A 20,520-nucleotide genomic window follows, 5' to 3' on the forward strand; every position below is an offset into this window, starting at 1 on the left:
TAGTGATGTCACTTTGGTCCTCTTTGAGAATGAAGGACAAACAATAATCAATAGCTGGGATCCCAAATTTTCCTATTTATATGTGCTGACTTTTTAAGGAAGTTGTCAAGACCAGAAACTTCCTGTAATAGTTAAAGAAACTTAAGTCCCATTCTTGGCTGATCAGCAAACAGCTTGAAGGAGATATTGTGGTAACTTGTATGTACTCCAGAACCCTCTCAGGAAGCCCCCTCAAACTGACTGGCATTCTTTTGGAAGGAGAGAAGCAGGACCTAGGGGATAGTGACTCTCTTCCAAAACCCACTATTATCAAAGAAAGTAGAAAAGCATCAAAGACATACCGGGAAGGTGTCAAAATGCTGGTTTTATTGATGGAATGCTGCAAGTGCTAAACTGTTGCTGCTGGAACTTGGAAAAAGAAACACTCTCTTCCCTGCCGTTCCTCTTCTTCTCCCTGTTTTTTTCCTTTTCCTTTTCTCTTTCTTTTTCTCTTTCTTTCTCCTCCCTCTCTTTTTCTTCCCTTTCCTTCTCTCTCTCCCTTTCCTTTTCTTTTTCCTTCATCTTTTCTTTTTCCCTTTCCTTCACTGACATCCTTATTAAGGAAGGTGTTATCTGGATAAAAATACAACACAACTTATGATCATAGGTTCACAGGATTTTCGAATCTGAAGGGACCTTAGAGATCATCTGGCTTCTTTATTTGCTTTTAGGTAGTACCAGAGATAAGGGTCATATAACTTAGCTTGGAGATGGAAAGGGCTTTGCCCCAGGGAGCTGACATAAGGACAGGAAAATTTACTTCCCAAGGGATCTGGCTTGGAAACCACCTCCAAAGACAAATTTCATCCCTGTATATATGTGTATATGTGTACATACATATGCATATGTATATGTAAATGCATTTGCATACATCTGTTGATATGGAGAATAATTTAGGAAATTCATTTGGCATCAAGCAATCCAAATAAATGCCTCAATTCCTTACTCTTACCATGCATTTATAAACATAATTCAAGAATAAATGAATGAACAAACAAGTGCCTACTATTTGACAGGGACTAGGTGGCAGTAATAGAAATACAAAAGTCCTATAGCCCCTGCCCTTTCCCGATCCTTCTTGATTCTAGTGCTTTCTTTCTGTTGATTATTTCCTATTTATCTTGTATATGCTTGTTTGTACATAGTTGTTTGTCTGTTATCTCCCCCCATTAGATCATGAGTTACTTGAGTATCCCCAAATACTTTGGACAGCTCCTGGAACATAGTAGACACTTAAATACCTGTTGACTAAATTGACTGTCCTCCAGGAATTCTCATTCTAATAAAGAGAGACAACACATGTTAAGGAGTGACAGCCAGGGAAGGGAGGAGTCACAAGGATTGTGAGTGATGCCATTAAGACTGTCAATTGTCATTCCCTTTCTAGCATCAATGGCAGTAGTGATTGGATGACCAGAGCAAAAAATGAGATGGGGAAGGGGTGGGGGAATAGGGCAGATATCAGCATGCCTAAGTAGGCTCTAATTTCCAATAGATGGATAGAATGTGAAGGTATTGGCAAGATACAATGAGTTAAGTGTATTTCTGCTCATTCACCCATGAATCAGGATAGCTCAGGCCCAATAAAGTCAAGCAAATGAATATTAAAAAGATTCACTTAACTATCAAGGTTGTGTAAGTGTTGTATTATTTAATGCTGCACATAAACTCAGAAAATTTTAATGGGCACTTTTCAAAACATTCCACAGCAAATTGCAGTTTGGGATTTTGTTGCACCAGAGTTGTTATTTAATCAGTGGAGAACTTCCATCCACTAAGGCAGATTGCAATTCCTCTGGCACTTCCATGCTTACAGAGTTGCCTGGATGACAGAGAGATTAAGTGACTTTCCCACAGCTGCACAGCCAGCATGTGTCAGAACCTGAAACTGAAGCCTGTTCTTCCTGACTCCTAGGCTAGCCCCTTTTCCTTAAATTCTTCTGCTTCTCAGTAAACTTAGAAATCAAAAAAAAGTAATTACTTATCATCTACTATGAGTTCACCGTCTTGTTAGGTGCTATAAGAGATAATATTGAAGTCTAAGGCGAAGCATCGAGGTGGTGCAGTGGATAGAGCCCTGGGCCTGGAATCAGAAAGAACTGTGTTCAGATGGCCTCAAGACACTTTCCAGCAAGTCTCTAAATGCCTCAGTTCCCTCAACTGCAAAATGGGAATAATGATGGCACCTACTTCCTATGGTTATGAGGCTCAAATGAGTTAATATGTATAAATATTTCTTATCACAATGTCTGGCATGGTCATGAGGTTCAAATGAGTTAACATTTGTGAATATTTCTTATCACAATGCCTGGCATGGTTATAAGGCTCAAATGAGTTAATATTTGTGAATATTTCTTAGCACAATGCCTGGTACATAATAAGCACTTAGTGCTTGTTTCCTTCCTTTCTTCCTAATAAAGACAGATTTCCTATCTTCAAAGAACTCATAATCTAGTTGGGGAAGAGAAGACTAACACACATAAAAAAACTAGTGAATTATACAAGACAGAATAACTGAGCTGTAAATTAGGGCCAGACTGTATAGCTATTAAAAGCTAAACAGAAGAATTTATATTTTGTCCTCACGGTAAAGGGAAGACACCAGAGTTGCTGGAAGGAGGGTAGTGGATGTAAATAGAGAGGAGACAGATGGGAGAGATTAGCGGTAAAAACAAGATTTAACAACTGATGGCTATGTGGGGTTAGGGAGAATGGGAACCAGAAGATGGCCCAGAGGTTGCAACCTCAGTGACCAGAAGGATGGTGCTTCCTTTGTCAGAAATAAGGAAGTTCAGAGAGGAGTGTGTTTGGGAGAGATGATGGATGAGATCTGTGAACTATTGCAACCCATCTATGTTCATTCTGTGAGATTTGCTCTGTCTCACCCAAAACAAAAGGAGGTAAGTTCCTGGTCACAGCTATAGAAGCAAAGCTCATCCCTCAAGGGATATCTGCCAAAGTCATGAAGTGTTCTAGGTGATAGAGGGTGGGTGCGCTGGAGAGAGCAAATTTTCCACCTGTGCTGCTACTGCTGTGGGTGCCCAGGAGGGGTTAGGTTCTAACAGCCCTGCGGGACTAAAGCCCTGCCCAGAAAGGGGTAGCTGGTAGCCTGCACAACAGAGGAAGGGAACTCTTTTTATTGTTCAGTTGTTTCAGTCACGTCCAACTCTTCGTGACCCCATTTAGGGTTTTCTTGGCCAAGATACTGGAGTAGTTTGCCATTTCCTTCTCCAGCCCATTTTACAGATAAGAAAACTAAGGCAAGCAGGGTTAAGTGACCTGTCCAGGGTCGTGAAGTTAGAAAGTGTCTGAGGCCAGATTTGAGCTCAGAAAGATGAATCTTCCTAACTCCAGTCCTGACAATCTGTGCACTTCGCCACCTAGTTAGAGAGGGGGAATTTAGGGGATAAAAATAGGTGTAGCTGTGTTGAAGACAAGTTTCACCATAATTGGCTATGTTGGGATAGTACGATGTGATCCATCTTCCTGCCCTCTGGGACCCCCTTGGGGTTACGTCAGGGTCTTGGCTGGGGGGTGGGGGTGGGTTAGACTACAGACTCCCAGGGGTCCTGGTCCCCAGCATGGACTATAAATGCTATAGGTTTTCAGAGGCAAATAAAATCAAAGAAGATGGGGGTAGTTGAGGAAGACTTCACAAAAAGGCAGGACTTGAGAAAGACATTGAAGGAGGATGTGGATAAAGGGGGAAAGAAGGGCATTTCAGGTAAAGGAATGTAAGTGAAAGCCCATAGGCAGATATGAGTGCTCCTGGATCAGAAGACAGGTCTAAGCAGAGGAGCTCTCCATGTGGGTAATAGGAAAGAAAGTTAAAGAAATGGAACCAAATTATGAAGAACCCTAAAAATAAACTATATAGATTCTAGTAGGATATACAAAGCCACTGAAGATTTCTGAGCAGAAAAATGACATGTTGAAAAAGGTACTTGAGGAAAATCACTCTGACCACCCTGACACAGACTATGTCAGCCCTTATCCCACTAGCTGAGGCAACTATGTGGTGGTGGTAGTGGTAGTGATTCAGGAGATATAGAGCACCGGGCCTCAAGTCAGGAAGACTTGAGTTCAAATCTGGCCTCAAGATACTTGCCAACTGTGTGACCATAGGTAAGTCACTTAACCTCAAGTTTCATCTGTAAAATGGAGATAATAACAGCACCTACTTCCCAGGGTCATAAGGATAAAATGAGATAATATTTGTAAAGTGCTTTGTAAATCCTAATATATAAATGATAACTATTATTACTATTATAATTCCTTCTCTGAAACTAGAGAGAAGGATGAAAAGATAAGTGTTACCTGGGTGAAAGAAAGATCATGTGTAGCTTTCTTATATTACCAATTTCAAAAAACTGGCTCCTAATAAAATATATTTAACCCTAAAACAATGTTGAATATAATTTAATCTTCCTTTCATGATTCAAAAGGCAATTCCAGCTCTTGTCCTTATTAATATGACTTCACATTGGATTACAGAGGAAAGACAAATGTGGCTAGTGAAAACAGCAAAGGACTAAGCAAGTCTTAACTCTGCCACTCGGTACCTGTGTGCCCTTGGCAAATCACTTCATCTGTCTGGGCAGAAGATGGGCTAGAGGATCTCTAAGGGCCCTTCTCTATCTTTAAAAAAGAGTTAAACTCTATCCAATGTGTACAAGGGTCATCAGAGTGAGTATTCTGGCTAAAAGAATTCTGGTTAACAAACAAAAACTCAAATTCCACTAGGAAAAAATAAAGAAAGCATCACTTCCTTTTAAAAGGTTTCCTTCAGGTGGTTAAAATGAAATATGAAATGTCCTAATGGCTTCTTGCAACACTATCTTAGAGCAAAGCAAAAAGCAGTGTTTATAGGATTGAGAAGCAAGGTTTGCCATCCTTACCTCAGTTCCTTTATCTTCCATTAATACCTCTCTCTTTTTCTTGATTTTGCTAGGTGTCCTTTGAATTAATTTTTCCTCTTCACAGACCAACACTGTTGTGTCAAACCTAAATTGCACAGTAACTTGGCATCATTAGTCAATGGATAAGCATTCCCCACTCTCTTACTTTTTTTCCCTCCTCTTTTTACTTTTTCTCTTTCTCTTGATTTACTGTCAGGAAAATCACTGACATAGATATCCCAGATATTAGGTGGCAATCATCACATACAGTAGGATAAAATATTATCCTAAACAAGGGATGGGAAGAGCAAGTCTGGTCTAGTACACTTTTAGGTTCAGTTGAATGTTGACAGGACCCCACAGGGAAATGAATGAGTTGGGCACACAAGGATTAACCTATAAGCCAGATGCAAGTTGAGGACAAGTTACACCTGGAATAGCGAGGTATTTAAGATCCTAAGGCACTCCCTGCTCCCCCCTTTATTAGTCTGTTTCTCTGCCCTCACCTTGAAACCAGATTTTGAGTATATCATAACTTCCCCTTTATGGAAAGAAAAAGGGAAAATGTAGAAGGGAAAAGAGCTGAATTTGAAGTGACAGGACTTCCATCAACGTTGGCTAAGTACCTATTATGTGTCAGGCACTGTATGTCATTTATTACCTTTGTGATTGTAGGCAAATCACTTAACCTCTAACGCCATTTGCCTTAAATCGTGGTTTCCAAAAAGTACTTTGGCTGAGATCAGGGCTTCTTAAACTTTTTCTATTCCCGGCTCCTTTTCCCATTTTGGCGGTAGATGACCTTAAAGGGTTCCTTCCAGATCTAAATCAATAACTCTTATTAAAGTACCTTGTCCCTCACCTTCTACTACATCCCAGCCCCATTTTTAAGAAGGAAATGTCATTCTTCCTCCTAAATTATTTGATCAGAGAAGTGAAAAGGTGACCTTGTTTGTGGGAAGTAAAAAACACCTCTAAAAAAAAGAATCAGAAGTGGTAAACTCATCTGTGCAAGTCCTTAGAGCAAGGATTCTTAACTAGGGTCCATGAACTTTAAAAAAAATATTTTGATACCAGAACTCCAAAGGATTCATGATTAGAAATGTTATCCACCTCCAGATAGAAAGCTGATGAGTTCAGAATGCAGATTAAAGTATATTTTTCTTTTATTTTTCTTGCTCCCCTTACCCTCAGAACACAGCTAATGCAGAAATATGCTTTGTAGGACTTCATATGTATAATGAGGATCATATTTCTTACCATATCAGTGGGTGAGGGTAGAGGGAGGGAGAGAATTTGTAACTGAAAATAAAAATAAACAATTTATTTTTAAAATTTGATAACAGTATTTCCATAGGATTTGTTTCCTTTGCAATCCTATGTATTTTATTTTATGCATTTTAAAACATTTGAAAAATTGAAGACATTATTCTGAGAAGGGGTCTATAGGTTTCACCAGACTGCTAAAGGGGTCTATAACTCACAATAAAGAATTAAAAACAACTTCTTTAGAGCAGTTGTGTCAAACTCAGATAGAAAGTGAACATTAAACCCTTCATAAGGATCTCATCTAGCTGCATACTGACTTAGACAACAACAAATTAATGTTATCTATATTGTTATGTATTTTTATTTATTTTGTTCAATATTTCCCAATTACATTTTTTTCCATTCTACTTTTTATGTTTTTGGTGGGCCATGGGGGTTAAATGACTTGCCCAGGGTCACACAGCTAGTAAGTGTTATGTGTCTGAGGCTGGATTTGAACTCAGGTCCTCCCGAATCCAAGGCTGGTGCTCTATCCACTGCGCCACCTAGCTGCCTCTCCCAATTACTTTTTAATCTGGTTCAGTCCACATTGAGGAGTGTTGCCAGACTGAAGTGTGCATGACACCTCTGCTTAGGGGTTTGCTGGAGGGACACAATTTTCTTGATGGGAATAGCTTTGAAAATTGGTCTCAGAGCACATTTTTAAAAAGTTAAAATCTAAGAGAAATACTTTTAGAACCATCCCTTCATCAAGCCATAGTAAAAGACAACAATAGGCATATGCCATTGAATTTATCCAGTGTAACTGGAAATGACGTTGCTCTCCCATTAGATTGTGAGCTCGTTGAGGACAGGAGCCATCTTTACCCTCTTTCGGTAGCCCCAGAACTTAGCACAATGCATAGCACATAACAGGCATTTAGAAATGTTGATTAATTGATTGCTCTCTGGGTGTAGTACATGAAATAGCTAAGATCCAAAAGGCCCTCAATGGGTAACAGCTCTCTGAACTTAAGCAATAACATGTTGAAAAAGAAATGTCAGACCAACGGCTAAATCATGTAAATCGGTTCACAAAGAAAAGTTTACGTTGGTGATTCGGGATCAGGTCATCAATGCCAGAAATTTCAAAAGAGTAACCTTACGGATCAATGATAATTATAATAATAATAATATCTAACATTTAATTGACAGGTAGGTGGCACAGTGGATAGCTGGGCCTGCAGTCATCTTCCTGAGTTCAAATCTGGCCTCAGACATTTACTAGCTATGTGACCCTGGGCAAGTCACTTTCTCCTGCTTGCCTCAGTTTCTTCATCTGTAAAATGAGCTGAAGAAAGAAATGGCAAATCACTCCAGTATCTCTTCCAAGAAACCCCCCAAATGGGGTCACAAAGAGTTGGACACAACTCAACAACAACAACAAACCATTTAGTTAGCACCCATTACACATCATGTACTGTGCTAAGTGCTTTATAATTATTGTCTCATTTGGTACTGACAACAACCCTGGAAGGCAGGTGCTATTGCTATTCCTCATTTTACAAATGAGGAAACTGAGGCAAACAGAGGTTAAGCGACTTGTCCAGGGTCACACAGCTACTAAGTGTCTGAGGTCACATTTGAACTCAGGTCTTCAACTCCAGGCCCAGCGCTCTATTCACTGTGCCACCTAGCTGCAAAGAAATGATAGAAATTTTGTGACTCCATCACTAGAGAAATTTATTTATTTATTTATTTATTTATTTGTTTTTGGCTTTTAGGCAGTTGGGGTTAAGTGACTTGCCCAGGGTCACACAGCTAGTAAGTGTCAAGTGTTGGGTCTGAGTCTGCATTTGAACTCAGGTTCTCCTGACTTCAGGGCCGGTGCTCTATCCACTGCACCACCTAGCTGCCCCGCATCACTAGAGAAATTTAGCAAGACACAACAGGCAGCCTTAATTATACACAAGAAACTTGTTATCTTTCATAAAGCTAATGAATGATGATTCCCTATAGTATAAAAACAGGCCTCAATATATCCTGGACAAGTCAACAAGTAAGTGATATTGGAACGAAGGCATTATCACAGAAAAAAAAATTGTTGCCTATAATCCCTCAGATATAACACCAATCCACAACAATGCAGGTACATTTTAATAGATGTTGCCATGCCAAGTACCCAAAATGTCCAAGCTACATGGAATCAACTGTTCTAAAATATAGAGAACTAGTGATAAAAAACTGAAACTCTATGGGAAGAGAATAAGGTACATAACATGTCTGTTATCACATCTGCTACTAGAGTTGAGCTGAGGATGCTTTTAGGCAATCTAAAGAAAATTAGTTTAAAGCATAATATTTTTTAATTAATTTATTTTGAATTATCAACAATCACTTCCATAAGCTTTTGAGTTTTAAATTTTTCTCCTCCTCCCTCCCCACCTCCCTCCCCAAGACAGTGCACAATCTGATATAGGCTATACGTATACCTTCCTATTAAACATACTTTCACATTAGTGATGTTCTAAGTAAGAATTAGAACCAATAGGAGGAACCGCCAGAAGGAGGAAATGAAACACAACAGAAGAAAAAAAGAGCAAATGGTATGCTTCGATCTGCATTCAAACTCCTTAGTTCTTTCTTTGGATGTGGATAGCATTTTCTTTCATGAGGCCTTTGGAGATGTCTTAGATCCTTGTATTGCTGAGAAGGGTTAAGTTTATCAATACCAGTCATCGCGCAATGTAGCTGTTATCGTGTACAATGTTCTCCTGGTTCTGAAGCATAATATTTTTATTCAATTACAAAAAAAGCAGTTAATTTATCTACCTGTACAATGGCCCCCAGAGCATTAAACAAAATAATTATAGTTATAGCAGGATAATAATATAAATAATTACATACAATAATATAGCAGGATAATGACTTGTCCCAAGAACATTTCCATCTGACATAATAATAACTATGCCCTTTACAAAGTTTAAGGCACTATCCCTTTAAGGTGGCAGTACTGTAAGGACAGTAAAATACTGTCCCTTTCATAGGAATCTGTTTAATGCTAAAAGAGGCAGAAAAGGTACTTTCAAATAAAGAAAGAGGTTTAAATCAATTGATAAATGATGTAAGATATTGCCTGTCACATAATAACATTTTGATGCCTAAAAGGTACAGGAAAAGAACTTTGTTTTAATAAAAATTGCTAAAATATATAAATAAAGAAACAAAGTTTGAACAGTTTAGACAAAAAAAACTGAGACATAAATCTAAAGATTTAAATCACTTTGTGAAAGCTGTAGAGTGATGCTTCATTTGTCTCTGATGGATTAAAGTGGCAGAGAAAAAAATTTTATTTATTAAAATTATTATTTATTATTAAAAATTATTTATTATTTATTAAAACTGGAAAATGTACAAAGAAATAAATTTCAAGGACAGAATGTGATGCTGATCCCTTAGTTCATTTACCTATACCTGTTTTAATACTTAAGAAGGTCAAACTAACGGGGCAGCTAGGTGGCGAAGTGGATAAAGCACTGGCTCTGAAGTCAGGAGGACCTGAGTTCAAATCTGGCCTCAGAACAAACACTTGACATTTACTAGCTGTGTGACCCTGGGCAAGTCACTTAACCCTAATTGCCTTAAAAAAAAAAAAGGTCAAACTAAAAAGATTAGAAATCATATAACTAGTTAGAGACTAAGGTATGATCAAATAAATACCATCTGTTGATTTTATAGGGGAAATTTAATGAGTTCTTGCCTTCTAAAGTGAAAGGTGAGCCACTGACTGGTTTAAATCATTAGAAGGTATTGAGCATTTCTGTTATAAGGGTTTTTTTTTTCTTTCTTTTGAGGGAAGGGAGGAAAGGTAAGAGGCAGAGTAGGTGGATTTCCATTCATTGAAAATTTTAAGTTAATTTAAAAACTATTATTTGTTACATTGAATGGCTTAGGGAGGTGGGGCTGGAGTGATAATGGAAGAAATTCTGATGATGTAAAACAAAAGATATCAATAAAGATTTATTTTAAATTTTAAAAAAAGGTATAGGAGGCTGGGGCTGGCAAATGAAAAATTTTGGGGGGGGGGTTTTGCTAAGCAATGGGGTTAAGTGACTTGCCCAGGGTCACACAGTTAGTAAGTGTTATGTGTCTGAGGCTGGATTTGAACTCAGGTCCTCCTGACTCCAAGGCCAGAGCTCTATCCACTGTACCACCCTGTCAAATGACACAAGGTTTTAGCCACATGATTCCTGATCAGTGGGAGAGATGCTCAACTTCATTAAAAAGGAGTCAGTTCTAGATATCATCTTAGTGCCTGTTGCTCTTTGCTGCCCCCTTTTCAGGGCTGCTCATCTACCTTTGGTGTCCACCTTCACCCAGCTCTCATCTGTGGCTCCAAGAAGCTGTAGCATGTGCACTGGCCAAGCAGGCTAAACCATGTTGAGGGTAACCAACAGGCTTCATACCTGTTGGTGAGTGGAAGAGGGTGTCTACTCCATGCACGTGAAGACTTCCCCTGGCAGAATGGGTGGATGAGAACAGTTTGTTCCAACAGCCACGAAAGTGGCTGAAGCTGGTGCTGTGGAGCACCTAGAGATTGGTCAGGAATCAGACACCGAGGTCATCCACTGCATCCTGGGCCACCGTGAGTCGTCTTGACTTTTTGTCCTGCCACTGGACTTCAACAACTCAGGGAGAGAAAGTGAGAGGCTGACGACTTTGTACAACTCTGCCTCACTTCAATCCAGTTCATGAGCAAGTCAAGACATCACCCCATGATGTCATTGGTCCTCTGTGAAAACTAAGGACAAACAACATGTGAACAGCTGACTAGGTTTGTTTGCATTTCCCAAAGAGTCGACCTGCTTTGCGTTGCTGTGTGCTTTGCTCTGACTGGACCACATAGCATCTTGTGAGTACGCAGCTGGTTAGGCTGGTATTTATTACCCAGAGACAGTAAGTCTGATGAATAGTGTAGTTTTTTCTGGCTTAAAAGGAACTGCTAACCAATTCAACAGCACAAGGCCTTTTAAAGATTTGATTATATGTTGAAAGAACTCATCAATGCTGTAACCCAGCAAACAGTTTGTGTGTGAGGCAGACGGGCCTGAATGGACCAATGACATCAAAGCCTGTGGTCTACAGTTGTGAGTTCCCCTGAGCACATGGATTTTTCTCCCTCTTGTGGTTTCTTAATAGATTTCTTTAAGTGTGTTCCCACTCTTCCCTAAAGATACTGAGCATGTAGGTGGGAGAGTATAACTCAAGCTTATTGTTTATTGTCATTTATTATTACTGAATTTAATTTAAAATACAAGAGCTTGTGATAGTACTATGATATCTTTTGCCTTATTGCTAAAATAGTTATATTTAAGACCTAAAATTCCATAATGTGAATGGAAACACACATCATTAGGGTCTTGTAGTAAATAGGAAGCATATACTTCCCCCACAATAGGGTTATTCTCACAATGTAAGAAAATTTCAGTGTGACCTCATGGTTATGATTCTTCTCTGAGAGCCTAGACCTGACAAAGGCAGGTTGGAGAACATAAGCCAACCCAAACAGTAAGGAGTTGGTGATATATCTATGTCAGGGGAGAGAGGAGGTACCTCCTGGTTGATAAAGATACCTCATGCATCCATTAGATAAGAGTATCCCATCCTGGGTCACAGAAACCGGTGCTCTACAGTTTGGCAGTCTCTGTAACAATACTTACCAAAGAGTATTTTGTCACAGAGTTCTCCGGGTATCCTCCATGACAACATCTATACAGCTTACACATGAAACCTGAATATTTCTAATATCATTCCCAGGCTAGCTACTCCTTCAGTAAGTACTCCTTTGAATTTTAGATCAAAAAGAAAAGCCCTTTCCAAGTCAGTCTTTAACTTTAAAAGTTGCCTTTTAGAACTGAGAGTTTTTGTTGCTTAATCCAAAGAAAGTATTCTAAATACTGGGATAATGGATATAGAGCTTGAAAAGACCTCAAAGACAAGAGTCCTAACCTTTTTTTCTGCCATGGATCCTTTCTGGCAATTTGATGACGGACCCCCTCTCAAAATAACGTTTTGTTGTCTACATTCATAATTGAAGAAAATGCTAAATTTCAGCTAGAAGGTGGCGAATATATATCAAATAGACAGACAGATAGATAGACACACATATTTCCAAGTTCACAGCCCCCCAAAGTTGTCCACAGACCATGAAGGCCTATGGACCCCAGATTAAGAACCCTTGATCTAAACTAACCTCTCCTCATTTTAAAGATAAGGAAACTAAAAATCCAAGCACGCTAAGTTACTCTTACCCAAATTAAACAGATGTTAAGCATCAAAGAAAGAATTTGAAGACAAGTTCTCTGAATTTAGATCCAAATATTCTTTTCACCATAGCACACTAAGAGTAATAGTATGATAAGCTGATGGGGAGTCATTTTAAGAGAGATAAGGTAATGCATTAATCCTCAAGTATCACCTTCACATAAGGGTAATAGGTTCACAGATTTAGAGCTGGAAGGGACCTCCCCATTTTAAAGATGAGAACACTGAGGCCCAGTAAATGATAAATTAGAAATTCAAACCCAAGACCTCTGGCTCCAAATTCATTGCCTCCCTAGATGGCCCAAGACACAAAAAAGTGGGGATGAGATTGTCATATGCCTTTTACCTATAAGTTTTCTTCTCCACATTGGCCTGTTTCTTTGATAGAGTAGACACACACTAGATGTTTTTCCTAGGAACCTATGGTATTCTGGAGCTGCTGGACCTATCAGAAGCAGATTCTGGACAGGTAACACAAGTGGAAGGACCATAAGAAGTCTCAGGGCAACTGTCCCATTGCACAAAAGAATGCACATTCACCAAGTATAAGGGTAATGGAGCCTTCTCTCTTCCACTCCCATATTCTCTCCCACAGCCAAAATCAAAGAATTATATTCTCATACTTGGGGGTCCACATTTGACTCCAACATTTTCCCATGTGACTGTAAAAAGTGTGCCACAAAGTAACTCTTCAGAAGTTATAACTATGCTTTAGAAGAACATCTAGGAGTGTGGATACTTAGAGGACGGGAGATTCCATTAGCCCCATTCAGATTGCTGCCACCTATAATAATAAATAATAAACCTCTCTTCCCAAAAGACCTTTACTCAGCACATTTGCATGATCTGTTACAGATCAGAAAATCCAACTCAACATTTTCACTCACCCTTTCTTGGATTTCGCGGTCAGCATCCTAACCTCAGACATGGCGCCTGGCGAAACTCTCTTTTCTAGTGTTCTAGAAATCCTGATGTACTTCCGGGTATCAACTCCTGACGTCGTCATACTACTTGAAAAAGCAGCAGTAGTAGTACTAACAGCATCACTTGATTCTACTTCCTTTGAGGACTGGGAAAGAACCAAGACCCACAGTTAGATGAACCTTTACATGGGAACACCAGATATCCCTCCCACTCTGGGTCAGACCAATGGCCTATTCAATTCCGTAACTCTCTCTGTAACAGTGCCATCAAAAGCAGTTAGGTGGGAATGGGAGAGTTCAATGACCACAACTTCACCCAACATCAATTAAGCAGTTTAATCTCTTCTTACAGACTTAAGCCACTTCCGTCTTATTCTTAAGTCACATCACGGTCTGAGATATTTTAGTTTTCCTAGAATCATTTTTACTTGGGTGTACATGTCAGTCAAAATTTCAAATTCATGTAATCTTAAAACTGAATATTCCCCATCATCCAGAGGTAGAGACTTGTGTTGCTTCCTCTGAAGAGATTGGAGAATACAGAAGTTGCAGTAAGCAATATATTTGGTCAGATGCCCTGGCTCTGTGTTAAATAGCAGAGGAGGTGGAGGAGGAGGAGGAGGAGGAAGGAGAGGAAGAAGATGACCAGCTTAGCAAATTTATATAGCTGGGTCCCAATTAGTACAAATAATGCACCCTCAAGTGTTTAGTACAATTATTCAAATTCCCACTGCATATTTCCATTGGAAAACCACTGGAACCATTTCCATTGGAAACAATTACTATATTTTACATAATTATAACTTTAAATTCTGCAAATTCAAAATGCATGTGACCACTTCAGGAGATTCATTATTTTCACTAATCAGAACTTAGCTGCAGGCTTTAGGGTTTACAAAGCATTTTTTTTTTGCATATGTTAACTCATTTGATACTCACAACATCCCCATGAAGTCAGTGCTATTATCCCCATTTTAGAGATGAGAAAACTGAGGCATGGAGAACTCAAATCACTTTTGAAAGGCCAGCTAGTAAGCTGTCTCAGGCAGGATTTGAATCCAAGTCTTCATGACTCAAGTCCTGGGTTCTATCTACTACTCCACCTGGCACAGTTTTTCCCAGTAAAAACATGTTCACATTCTAACCATCAATACCATATAGTGCTAGTTTATTAGAGAGAAATTTGGAGTCCTTATGATAGAGTGCTACATAATGAAGGCAATAATGTTGATTAACAGCATTTAACACAGAGCTTTAACATTTGCAAAACGCTTCACATACATTATTTAGGCAGCTAGGAGTCAAGGTGGTGTCAGAAAGACCTGAGTTCAAATCCAGCCTCAGATACTTACTAGCTGTGTGACTCTGGGCAAGTCACTTTACATCTCTTTGCTTCAGTCTCCCAATCTGTAAATGGGGATAATAATAGCACCTACTTCCCAGGGTTTTTATGAGGTTCAAATGAGATAACTGTAACAAACACTCAGCATAGTGCCTGACACATAATAAGCACTATATAAATTATTCCCATTTTACAGATGAGGAAACTAAAATTCAGAGTGACCTTCCCAAGGTCATACAGTTAGTGTTAGAGGGAAGATTTGAACCCAGCTCTTGCCTTTGTAGACTCTATGTCCAGTTTCTTTTTCACTACACTTCCATGCTACAACAATTTTAGGGATAGGGAGGGCTGGACTATGATTTTATTGCTACATGGAACTCCTGAATGAAGAAACTTTCCTCTCCCAATACAGGTCTTATATTCCTTGCAAACATATTTTCTAGCAGCGTTGCCACTGAGTTAGCACTGAGAGGTTGACTTTGCCAAGGGCACACAGCCAATGCCTGCCAGAGGTGAGACTTGAACCCAGGCCTTTCTGGCTCTGAGGATTGCTCTCTAGCAAAAACAGCAAGTTGATTCTCATGAAATAATTTAGAGTGTTATCAGTTATAAGAAATGTAGTTATATATGTTTATTACCTAGGACATACAGAATACATTGCTCAAAAAGGAAGAGTTAATATGAACATTTTTAGGCAGGCTGATAGGTTTTTTTAAATTATTCATCTGCAAGGGACCCATTGATAAGGCTTTCATTATTTTTTTACTAGTATTTTTTATTTTACTACTTTTTAATTTTTTTTTAACTTTTATTATTTTACCACCTCTTTACCATTAAGGCCAAATCATGAGGCCCTTTTCCTGATGCCCACAATGATTCAAGCTTTCTCTCTCTTGAAATTATTTTGCATCAATTTGCATATATTTCATATTTACTTATCTTTCTGGGTTTTTTTCCCTAAGAATGTAAACTCCTTAAAGTCAGATTCTGTCTTGCTTTTGTCTTTATATACCCTGGAGTTGGATCAGCACCTTTTATGTGTTTGTTCAATTGAATTAACAAAAAAGGTGTGAAAAATGGGACAGGTAGATATTTCTATTGTACTTTTTGGAATATATATATATATATATATATATATATATGAATACATATATACTTTTTAACAAGTACTGAAGTCATTTCTAGATTATATAATTTAAAAATAATCTCATATGACAGCCAGAAAAATAATAGCCAGGAATTAAATAAAGCAAACACTGTCTCAGGACTTCAGGTTACATGCTATAAGGAATAAGAAAATCTCCTCAGATGGAGACACTAGGATTTGATATTTTTAATAACATTAAAAAAAACCCTATCTGTAACCCCAGTATCCACTGCCACTGGCATTGGTCAATTCTATTTCTCCAGGGAAAGAGCTAGGAAATGTCCCTTTCAAATGTGGAGCTGGAAGGGACTTTAGAGACCACGTATTGCAAACCTTTCATTTTACAGGTGATGAAATTCTGGCCCAGGGAAGTATCTTGCCCTAAGTATATAGATAGTAAGCATAACAGGCAAGATTTGAACCCATGTCCTGACTCCAGAATCACCATTTTCCCAAGATCATTGCCACTAAAAGGGAGTCCCACATACCCCATCATTTTTCTCTTAATTATCTCTAAAAGCAGTTATGAAAGCATTACCTTAAAAAAGATATTCAATTTAGCCTCCATCTTTGTGTTCAGTATATTACAAGTAAGCTCTCGAAATCCCAAAGGTCTTGATGAACAGATGTAAGAGAAGAGCAATAATGTAAGAACTTCCTACCACAAAATAGGATAAAATAAAATAAAAGGGCATATCATCCTTAGCCCTGATGACTATACTTACCAACTGGAGGTTCTGCCTACTTTTAACATGTTTATAATTCCTTAATACTCAATAACAATGGCTTACGTTTATATATCATCTCATGTTATCCTCGAAGTAACCCAAGTGGGGTAAACAGTATAAGTTCTATCTCCACCTTACAGATGGGAAGACTAAAATACAGGCAAGTCAAGTGACCTACCCAAGATCACTCTGCTAGTATGCAGCAAAAGTCAAGCCCAAACCCAGTTCTTCTGATTCTAAGTCACCAGTGTGCTTTCTCCCACATCAGGGTGGATTGAAATACACTAACACAGATTATAAATGATAATAAAAACTAGTATTTAGATATCACTCTTAGAGTTAGCTCCCTGAGGCTTCACCACAACCCTATGAGGTAGGTTCTATCTATTACCCCCATTTTATAGGTGAGAAACCAAGGCACAAGGAGTATAAGTGACTTAAATGCCCAGGATCACTGAGGTAGTAAGCATCTGGGACAGGATTTGAACCCGTCTTTCTGCCTCCAAGTATAACAAACTATCCACTGTAACACCTAACAACTGAACAAAAGTTAAAGGAGGAAGTAACAGGAAGCAATAGAATTTCAATCAGAAACTAGCAAAAGGGATACATTAGCAAAACGTAGACATTAGGAGAGAGGGAATGAGAAATATATCTTCAGCTGACACGGGAAAGACATCTGACATTATTTACTTATAAAGTGCTCAGCAGAGGGACTCCAAAAAAGTGTTTTCAACACCTCTAGATGCTTCCAAAACTTTTTCATTCATTTCAATATGTGTATTTTTGCTCTACGTGGTCATTCAATATTTGAATTGATGGGCTTATTTCATTATTGATCCCCAGATTTTGAATTTATATGCTTTGATTTCTTTTTCAAAACTGGAAGTAAAAATATGGGAATCATATACTAAGTCAACGCGTAATTATTTGACCTAATACTCAATTGAACTCTCAATATTCTCGCTCCAAATTCGGTGCAATTTCTACTACATCCCTTAGGATCATAAATTTAAATCTGCCTTGCCCCCACATCCCAACCAACACCATGCTCTGTCAGTTCTTCCTCTAAAATATCCCATGCAGTGATTTGCCATTTCCTTCTCCAGCTCATTTGCCAGATGAGGAAATTGGGGTAAACAGGGGTAAGTGACTTGCCCAGGGTCACATAGCTAGTAAGTGTCTAAGGCTGAATGTGAACTCAGGAAGATGAGTCTTTCTGACTCCAGGCCCAGCACTCCATTCACTGCACCACCTAGTTGCCCCAGTAACATTGTAAGCAAGAAGTTAACGGGAAAGTGGGAATGGAGAACATAGGGAACAGTGTACTTAGAGGCACAGATGTGGGAAAGTTCAGGACAAGTTGAAGCTTGGGTTGGTGCATAATGTGAAAGGTAGCAAGTAATAAAGGCCTTGTGAATTCCAGGCCAAGGAATTTGAACTTTATTTAGTACTCCATTAGAGAGTCTGAAGATTTTTGAGGCATGGAGTGTAAAATTACCAGATCCATGCATAAAAATGACTAATGTGGTGATGGATAGATCAAAGAGGCCCTAAATAACTAAGACCCTACAAAATTCTGTTGAATGGAAGGGGCAGTATAAGAAGAGAAAATAAAGAAAATACTTGTTAACAAAGGATTTAATTATCACTTGAGGCAGCTAGATGGCACAGTGGATAGAGTGCCAGGCCTGGAATCGGAAGATCCGACTTCAAGTCTGACCTCAGACACTTATTAGCTATGTGATCCTGGGCAAGTCACTTAATCTTGTTTGCCTCAGTTTCCTCATTTGTAAAATGAGCTGGAGAAGGAAATGGCAAACCACTCCAGGATCTCTGCCAAGAAAACCCTAAATGGGGTCACAAAGAGTCAGACACTACTGAATAATTATCACTTAATCTGCTTAATTTCAAGAAGCACTCAAAAACTGATTTCTTTTCTTAAATGACCAACTTGACTCCAGGGCATCTATATTCTCAGAATTGTTATCATTTTATGGCCAATTTGAAAAACAGTAGGTCGATCTTTGTTATTGAATCCACTACACCAGCGTATCTCAATCTGTTTCCATCTGTGGTATCTCTTTCCACCATGATGATTACCACCTCTCCACCCCCATCAAACCTACCTATTCAAAAACTGGCAAAGGAAAATGAGGAAACACAGCACATTATGACACATAAAGGACATGTTTAAAACACACCAAAGAGTTATGATGCGCTGGTTATAGAAACAGATCCTAAGTACTTCAAAGTCCTCTAATCCCATTTTTGACAGCAAGCAGGATTTTCAATATTTTATAATTAGCAAACATACATAAAATTGGGTGAAACTCTTTGTGCAGTGTCTAATGGAATCATGTAATTTTGGAACTAGAAAAACACTTTAGGAAACTTTTAATCCACAAATGCCTTAATCTCTAAATGGAGCAACACCTTCCTCATGTTCATAAGTAAGGTGAGGTCTGAAGAAAAGTAACCTGAGGAATGCCACATGGCTAGTTAATTAGTAGCACAACCTAGAACTAGAACAGAATCCAGATCTTCCGATTTCCAATCCATGCTGTTTCTACCAGAGGGACCATAGTGTTTTTCAAAAAATCAAGTAAGCAGAGTGAAAGCACTAGCTCTAAAATCTCCCTTTCTAATCAACAGACAGTACAGTATTTGCTTTTGCTCAGACCTGTGATCCCATCTGTTGGGCAAACTCCTGGTGAGGAAATTTCCCCTGTACCAATACAGAGTGGCAATCATTCTCCAATTTAGAGAGGATGGGATTTGTTCACTCACCTAGTCAATATTCGTTAGAGGCAACACTTGAACTCAGGTATTTAGGGCCAGTCCTCTAGACACTAGGGGTGTTTCTGCTGACAAAATAGTACTACCCCCTAAATACTGGAAATGACCAAAATTATCTCCTCTATGCCACTGTAACCAAACACTACAATCTGTACTTTCTACTCTTCCCTATGCAGATTTACCCTATACTTCCTCATGGTCACTCCTGACTGCTCACTCTACCTCACTCATTTTATCATCGCTCCAATTCCTAATGGACATCCTCCTGCACCCCTATCCTGTCCCCTTTTCACCTTGTCGCCTACCCTTTCAGCTCACCTCCTCATGGTGCCTCAGTGTTTTCTTTACTTCTATGTTGTTCCCTTCCCCTTTACTCCCACTCACTCTTTATCTCGTCCTGTCCCCCTTTTTCCAATTCTGCTCCAATCAAGTCCTTCACCCAGTCCCAAAGTCTGTCCCCCAAACTGTTCTGTTGCACACACACACACACACACACACACACACCACACACTCCACCCGTAACTCTCGCGTGCCCACATTCACACCCCCCACGATCCCCTATCAGGGGGCTTCACCTCAGCGAGCGTGCGCGCGCCGAAGCAGCGCTCGGCAGGGGCTGTGCGGGATCAGCCGCTTCCACCTCCCCTTGCTCGGCTCCGCCAGCCCGCACGCTTGCTTCCTTCCGTGCGCCCGGGCGCAGCCCGCGGACACTGAGCAGCTGCAGCCCAGCCTGCGGCCGCTGTCTCTAAAGGCCGAGCTCTGGCGCAACGTGGCCCGCCACCTCACAAGGGCTGGTGACCTCACGAGGACCTGCCCGACGCGGGGCGCCCCGGCCACGATTGCTATGTGGAGGCCGCTGCCCGAAGCTCTTGTCTCTGCGCCCCTTCTCCGGGGCGCTTTTTCGCCCTTATCTTCTCTCCGCCTTCGCTCTTCCACTTCCTTTCGGTCTCCTCTCGCCTGTCCAAGACGATCCTATCTCCTTTTCTTTTCTCACGACAGTATCCTCTTCTTCTCTGACTAATCTCTGACTTCTTGCTCTGAGCTCAGTTCAACAAACATGTTGAGTTCTTCC

The 20,520-nt window shown here is 39.6% G+C and overlaps 1 protein-coding gene across 1 annotated transcript; it reads right to left on the bottom strand.

The window, feature by feature from the left end:
- Positions 1 to 347: 347 nt before the first annotated feature.
- Positions 348 to 13,573, bottom strand: LOC144457950 (uncharacterized). The gene is made up of 3 exons (XM_078156787.1): positions 13,397 to 13,573; positions 4,938 to 5,043; positions 348 to 612 (listed from the first exon to the last, which is right to left on the bottom strand). Exons 1-3 carry the CDS (start codon positions 13,513 to 13,515, stop codon positions 352 to 354), a joined length of 486 nt encoding a protein of 161 aa, XP_078012913.1. The 5' UTR covers positions 13,516 to 13,573; the 3' UTR covers positions 348 to 351.
- Between the last annotated feature and the right edge of the window lie 6,947 nt (positions 13,574 to 20,520).

Source organism: Phascolarctos cinereus, unplaced genomic scaffold, assembly GCF_003287225.1.
Source record: "Phascolarctos cinereus isolate Bilbo 61053 unplaced genomic scaffold, phaCin_HiC Scaffold_5;HRSCAF=322, whole genome shotgun sequence".
NCBI classification, from domain to species: Eukaryota; Metazoa; Chordata; class Mammalia; order Diprotodontia; family Phascolarctidae; genus Phascolarctos; species Phascolarctos cinereus.

Excerpts from the sequence above, each read along its gene's own strand:
- LOC144457950 (XM_078156787.1), bottom strand. The coding sequence starts at position 13,515 with ATGACGACGTCAGGAGTTGATACCCGGAAGTACATCAGGATTTCTAGA. Across the intron at positions 5,044-13,396 it reads ACCGCGAAATCCAAGAAAGG|GTTTGACACAACAGTGTTGG; the intron begins GTGAGTGAAAAT and ends TGTGCAATTTAG. Across the intron at positions 613-4,937 it reads TGGAAGATAAAGGAACTGAG|ATAACACCTTCCTTAATAAG; the intron begins GTAAGGATGGCA and ends ATTTTTATCCAG.